Raw genomic sequence first — 6,958 nt, forward strand, 5'->3', positions numbered from 1 at the left:
AGTAAAAAGGCAAAACTCGGTATAGAACAATAAACAGTATTTTGAATGTTTTTAATTAATAAATATTCATAAAATCAGATTCAGGAACGGTCTTTTTTAGCACAGCTGCGATTCGAAGTTTAAAGCGAGTTTGTTGAATCAACCGCAAAGAAAAGCCCCACGTACATAATACAGCCCAAGCCCACGAATCGCCCGCCCGCCTGCCTGCCGCAACCTGCATTGACATTCGACAATAGCACCAATTCAAGCAACCCCCCGTCTCGTCCTCCTTCCTCTCAAGAGTCGAGACCCAGGCAGCCAGGCTTCCAGTTCCAGCCCCACCTCGCCTCTACCCTCCTCAAACCCTACACCACGCCCCCCGGCCCCCAGCCCCCGGCCTTCGCCCAACCCGATAGCGTAGCGCCGGCGCAGAACCGGACCCTGCCGTGCGGTTGTCCACCCCGCTCGGCGCCGCCCGCCGCCGCCGCCGCCTTTGATGTCTCCTACCTGCGACCTCGGCTTCCTCTGCCCCCGGTCGCAGAAGAGCTCCCAAGAGGTCCCCCGAGCCACCGCTTCCGGCGCCCAGCGATTGGCTTCCCCACCGCAGCCGAGATGAGCAGCGGCGGCGAGAAGGTACTATCCGCGTGCTTGCATTGACATCGTCATTTGGGCGTAATTGCGTGGTTTAACTGTCTGTACTGCTTGTCCGGCTCCATGGCGTGGCGCATTAAAGTGAGCCAGGGCGGTTTAAGGTTAGGGGCGCGGGCGAGTTGATTGGATTGAGGTGTTTTGTAGTACCTGGCACGACGATTAAATGCTATTGCTACCATGGGTGATGGGTGTATGAATCATACGCCCATTATCGGATGCATAAGCAATTAATTCATATGGTACAGAACCATCGATTTGGTTTAGATGATCGTTTGGATCTGGATCATTGATCAGTGCTTACACTATTCTTGCTCCCAAGGATTGCGTGTGTGAAGCATGTGGGAGCTGAAATTAAAGTTTTCTTAAACGTATAGAGCTCCTTTCCAAACGGCTCTCAGTACAACTGTTTTGATATGCAGTAGATTTTTTGCGTAAGTTACTTATTAACAATAAAATCTGCCCATGTTACCGGATTCTCTAATCTAGTTGCTCTGTCTATGATGCAGATGTTGTTGTTTGGGTCCTTTACGGAGGACGAGACTAAGTTGTTACAGGGTCAGCCCCTCAAAAGTCCAACTAAAAGTGTCAGCAAAGAATGTGAACGGACGGAGATCCAGTTTGGCACCCTGAACTTGTCAGTGCTGAATTTAGAGAAAATATCTACTTCAAGTGTTGTTCTTCCTGCAAAATCAGCAAAAGGGGAAACCAGTGCCATCACGAAGGAGAATGCATGCAATAATGAAAAGAAAGCTGCAGGGTCAAGCCTTTCAAACGGTGGACCAGTTCTGGCTAATGGATGCCCTCCTGTTAATGTTCCTGCTAACAATGGTTTATTTGAGAATGTGAAGACAGAGGCTGTTGTCCCACCAGTTATACCTGTCAAAATCATCAGCAATCCAACACCGCAAATGACGTTGGAGACGCATAAGGATGGCACCAAACCCACTGAAAGCAGAAAGTTAAATAAGGAAAGGGAAATTACTGAAAATGGTAGTCCAATTGTCGATAAACACATTGTTGCTGCTCCAGCAGAAGAGGCAGTCACAAGCCTAAATAAGAAAGCCTCTCAGAACATGCCCTTGCTTCCACATGGTTTGAGGAACACAGGAAATATTTGCTTTCTGAATGCAACTTTGCAGGCATTGCTTTCATGCTCGCCTTTTGTCTACCTTTTACAGGATTTGAGGAACCGCAGGATACCTAAGGTACATGTACCTAATTAAATTGGTCTGATGCAATTTTGGCTCTTATTTGATTTCCTTTTTCCTGACCATTTCGTTCATTTTAGGTTGGCTACCCAACTCTGAGTGCATTTGTTGAGTTGATATCTCAATTGGATGTGCCTGATGAGTCAGTTATCAAGAAAAATGAGAAGGTTATTACTGTTGCCGCAAAACCACTTAATCCTGCCATGTTTGATGCTGTTCTCAGAAACTTTACACCAGATGTGCCGGCTGGAATAACTGCTCGGCCTAGGTAAGTGCTTGTGGTTCTGTTGTTTGGCATGTTTTTTTCTTGAGTAAAACTCCTTAAGTTGTGGATTCTGAATCAAATATAGCAATTAGGCCATTAAGGATTTTATCTCATTGAGTCTGGCATGTAGCAAGACCTGGACCATCCGATTGGAGTCTAGCAAGTAGCAATACCTGGACAACTACATATTTGTATGTTTTTAGCTGATCCAAATCTTGCATATCTATGTTGCAAGCTCTGTTGCAATCATGGTCACATGCATGGTTATCATGGCGCCACGGCGAAGCGAGTCACTTGCGGGTCACCTGGATGCCTAGGTGTTGCCTAGGCGCCCATTTGTACAGCAGCAAGTATGAAATATATATCATATGATATAGCAAAACTACGAAATAAAATATAGATCTAGCGAGTAGCAACCAACTATATATGTCTAACAAATAAATGATAAACTGATAAATATGGCATACTGCCCTAAGCCCATAAGGCCTAATCGATATCTAAGTCCATTGCATGTGCCCACATCCTCATTATTTGCAGTTGCAGCAGCTTCATCATCTGTAGCAAGAGCTTGGCCATAGTCATCCTCAACATGTAGATCATCAGGAGCAACAAAGTCAATTTCAGCTTCTTCCTCTTCCCCTAATTCTTGTTGGTCTTGATCTGAAATTGTGGTTGTGGTGGAAGTTGAAGCAGCAGCGACAACACCATTTCTACGAGTATAAGTTCTGCTCATCCTAGGAAAATTACGGCCCTGTAGTGGTTTTGTTGCACCAATGGCTTCATCAATATGGAACCAGAAAAGACCATGATCTCCAGGATGAACTTCTTCATTGTTAGTTGCCATTTGAACCCATTCATTGTCCCATTGGAACTCTTCTAAGATCAAAGGGTTCAGAATTTTCCCTTCCGCACGTCTCTTTTTGAACCTTTCCATTATCTTCTTGTTGTATTGGACATAAACCAAATCATTCAATCTTTGGTGCTCCAATATATTCCTTTTCTTTGTATGGATCTAAAAAAGAAAACACTACTCAGTAACCAATTATGAAAGAAAAGAATAAAAATTCAGCAAATAGATATTGTGAATGACTTACAAATTCAAAGATACTCCAATTACTTCAAGTCTTCAACTGCGTACAAATCAGCACCCATGGCCAGGTGCGGGCGGCGTGCAGGCGACACAGTCGCGCGGTACCGAGGCGCCGGCTGGCGTGTACGGTGGCAGGAGGGGAAAGAAATAAGAGAAAACAAGTACCTGGGTGCATAGGGCAAATCATACACAAATGGTCCATTGAAGCCCACTTTAGCAGCTAGGTGATGTCGCGGCGTCGCGTGAGAGCCTGCTAGTCGATGTGGCATCGTCTAAGTCGACCAGGCATCCACCTAACTGGGTTCAGGCAAGCCAACAGACCATGGCGTCCATTGCTGGCTGCCTGGATGCCTATGTGTCGCCTAGGCAACGTCGTGACAACACTGGTCACATGATCATTTTCTGTCTCCCAAATGCCAAATTGTCCTCATAAATGGTCTGTGAGCCTTTCATGGTGACAGTAGGTATCAATATTGAGTTTATTCGGACAAAGCTGTCTGTAAATACATTGTGCATGTTATCTTTTTACATTTTCTTTGCTAATGTCTTTTCTTTATCGTTGTCTCCCTTGCTATGAAGCTTTTGGTTTAGTTTGTGATTCTATGCACTTTTGTGCTCTGCAGGCAGGAAGATGCTCAAGAGTTTTTAAGTTTTGCCATGGATAGAATGCATGATGAACTGCTGAAACTTAATGGAGATGGTTTGAATTCAAAGGAGGGGATGGTTGTTTCATCCGCTGATGATGATGCTTGGGAGACAGTTGGACGAAAGAACAAATCTGCAATAGTTAGAACTCAGAGTTTTGTCCCCTCTGAGCTTAGTGCTATTTTTGGAGGGCAGCTACAGAGCGTTGTGAAAGCTGCAGGTAATTTTGTCTTGTCCTGAGGGAGACAACTCAATTTTTCTGTAAGCTGGTATCTACCTAGCATTCTAGCTAGTATATCTCTTTGAAAGAACTTGGAAACTTTTGTTTTTTTGAGTTTTTCTTGATTTGTTACGTCTGCATCATGTTTCCATGAACGTATTCCCTGTTGATCCAGTTGCTGTCACCTTTTGCTTCCTGCTGTACATGCTGTCATTGCTTTTTTTTCCATCTTTGACCAGCCCAATATCAGGGTTAATAGTTCATGTTGGAAGAGCATTCTACATGTTGGCGATTAATGAAGTGTCTGTTCTGTGTTAGTCCTTTGATATAACATGGAAGAATCTAGGATTTTTTTGGTGTTCCGTAAGGTAATTCTGCGCTCTACCATTGAAGCTCTACAATAATGCACCAATGCATCTCAGCACTAGCCTGGCTGCCCTGCTAAGTTAAAACAGCCCCATTCAGATGTTTTCGTTTTCTCCAATGGAATAATGATATCATGATTGCATTAGTTATTCACCATAGGTATAGTGTGAAACTTATGCTTGAGTAGGCCCACTTGTGCTTTCCTATCTGTCTTTTCAGTGGTGTATACTGATAAATACACCTGTCAGGTAACAAAGCATCAGCTACTGTTCAGCCCTTCCTACTGCTCCATCTTGATATATTCCCAGATGCTGTTCAGACGCTTAATGATGCACTTCGTCTGTTCTCTACTCCTGAATCTTTGGAAGGATACAGAACAGCTGCGGGAAAGGTATCTACCTTGTCACCTTTGTGTTTAGTACTCACTCCGTTCATAAATATATGACACTGTTGACTTTTTAAATTTTTTTGACCATTCGTCTTATTAAAAAAACAATGAGTTATCATTTATTTTTTTGTGATTTGTTTTATCACTTAAGGTAGTTTGTGCTTGTCTTAAAATTTTACAATTTTGAATAAGACGAGCGGTCAAAGTTTTCGAAAAAAGTCAACGATGTCATATATTTGTGAATGGAGGTAGTATATTTTAAGTTTTAACATTCAATATTGTCATCACACAATACAAATGGTGTCATGCAATTCATTCTGCTGGCGAGGTACTTGTGAAGACAAAACTGCTAAATGTGCAGCTTCTAGTTTGTTTTACTTTTAGATGCATTTCTAGAATGCTTCATATGAATTTTTTATTTGTGCATCCATTTAAGGTGGGTTTATGACCTGTATATTAACCTCTTTCTATTTATTAATTGTTTTTCACTTGAAATTGCTGTAAGTTAAATTTTGTCCGAGCTGTACTTGCCCACATTTTATTTATTTCGAGCTCTATTCTTCTTTCATTAAAAAGACACAGAAATGTATTGCAATCAGCTACAGTTATAATGTAGTATGGAACTTGATCTTGCAGGCTGGTTTGGTGACAGCTAGAAAATCATTCAAGATACACGCACTTTCAAAGATAATGATACTGCACTTGAAGAGGTTCAGTTATGGAAATCATGGGAGCACTAAAGTCTATAAGCCACTCCACTTTCCATCCGTACTGGTTCTTAGTCGTGATCTGCTGAGCTCACCATCACAAGAGGTGATCCGCTGATTTGTGGTCCCAAACTCCTGATTGTTTGACATTTAGTATTAAGCATGAATTGAGTTTGTACAGCGACCATGTGGCTTTGGCACATTGAAATGACATTACAGTTGTTTGGCACTACTAAATCACCTGATCTAACTGTTCGTCTTTGTTGTATACAGGGTAGAAAATACGAGCTTGTTGCAACCATCACTCATCATGGGAGGGACCCCTACAGGGGGCACTACACCGCTCACGCAAAGCATGGCAACGGGCAATGGCTTCGTTTCGACGACGACGCCGTTGTGCCCGTTGGCGAGAAGGATGTCTTGCATGACCAAGCATATGTCCTCTTCTACAAACGAGTCTGAAAGCACGACGTAGTTGAATAGTTAGTTGCTCTTTCGTATTGCCGCTGCTTAAACAGGCAGATATCATCATCTAACTATGGTCCTGTTAATGTAGCCGCTGAGTAACAGCAGAGTATTATGTGGAGTGCACCCTGGTGCCGCCTGTGTTTATTAGTATATTATTTGACTGGTCGTATAGCGAGAGGGGGATTCGTCGTCAGCCCATTTTGAGGTTCTGTAAAATTTCAACTGCGCATCATTGTAATGACCAGCGAAGTAATGATGGGATGTTATGCTAATCATGGTCGCCCCTGTCGCAAACAGCTGCTGAAATAGGTTGTGATTGGTTGAATGTGGCATGCTGTGGTTCTGAATTGGTTTTGTTAGGAAGAAGACAAGCGTGCCCATGTGCAGTGTCAGGAGGTGTAGGGACAATGTCAGCTGGTTTATGTGCCTTGCAAGCATGATTGGCATTTTGAAGGTGTTGTATCCCTTTCATGGACTGTGACGGCTGTAGGGAAGGTGGTGTGCGGCCGACATGGAATTTTGTTGTGGCTTGCAAAGTCTTTCATACTATGATTTTATACACAGCTGAAGCAAAGCGAGGTAGTAATAGAAAAGTAGAGCGAGGCAGGGGCGGAGATGTTTGAATAGACCGGGCAACGATCAACTCGTCATTACAACACTAGTGAAGTAGTACGCACCAGTCTGATACCCAATAAATAATAATGAAGTGCCTACCGACAATCTCCGCCCCATAGACCAATCTAGCATTACGTTCCGTGTCACATCTCTGCAGCAATTATTCGCTTAAGTGCTGGCACATGAGCAGATGTACTTTTGTACTATGTAGCAACCGAGCTTTCAATCACATCCCATTTTCAGGCCCCCACCATCACCGAAGTTGAGACAGACAAAAAACACACCTTGCAGCTCTCAAATCAGAGAACACACTGTTGAAACAGAGGAAAAAAAAATCTCGAGGAACAAGAAGCACC

The 6,958-nt window shown here is 43.3% G+C and overlaps 1 protein-coding gene across 1 annotated transcript; it reads left to right on the forward strand.

The window, feature by feature from the left end:
* Positions 1-200: 200 nt before the first annotated feature.
* LOC103633533 (ubiquitin carboxyl-terminal hydrolase 24) lies at positions 201-6,259 on the forward strand. The gene is made up of 7 exons (XM_020540745.3): positions 201-612; positions 1,137-1,835; positions 1,919-2,106; positions 3,817-4,058; positions 4,673-4,815; positions 5,449-5,625; positions 5,793-6,259. The coding sequence occupies exons 1-7, from the start codon at positions 592-594 to the stop codon at positions 5,979-5,981; spliced, it is 1,659 nt and encodes a 552-aa protein (XP_020396334.1). The 5' UTR covers positions 201-591; the 3' UTR covers positions 5,982-6,259.
* Positions 6,260-6,958: the final 699 nt, after the last annotated feature.

This window comes from Zea mays, chromosome 7 (genome assembly GCF_902167145.1).
Source record: "Zea mays cultivar B73 chromosome 7, Zm-B73-REFERENCE-NAM-5.0, whole genome shotgun sequence".
Taxonomy (NCBI): domain Eukaryota; kingdom Viridiplantae; phylum Streptophyta; class Magnoliopsida; order Poales; family Poaceae; genus Zea; species Zea mays.

Coding starts and splice junctions, on each gene's coding strand:
- LOC103633533 (XM_020540745.3), top strand. CDS start 592: ATGAGCAGCGGCGGCGAGAAG. Junction 1,836..1,918: donor GGAACCGCAGGATACCTAAG/GTACATGTACCT, acceptor CGTTCATTTTAG/GTTGGCTACCCAACTCTGAG. Junction 5,626..5,792: donor TGAGCTCACCATCACAAGAG/GTGATCCGCTGA, acceptor TGTTGTATACAG/GGTAGAAAATACGAGCTTGT.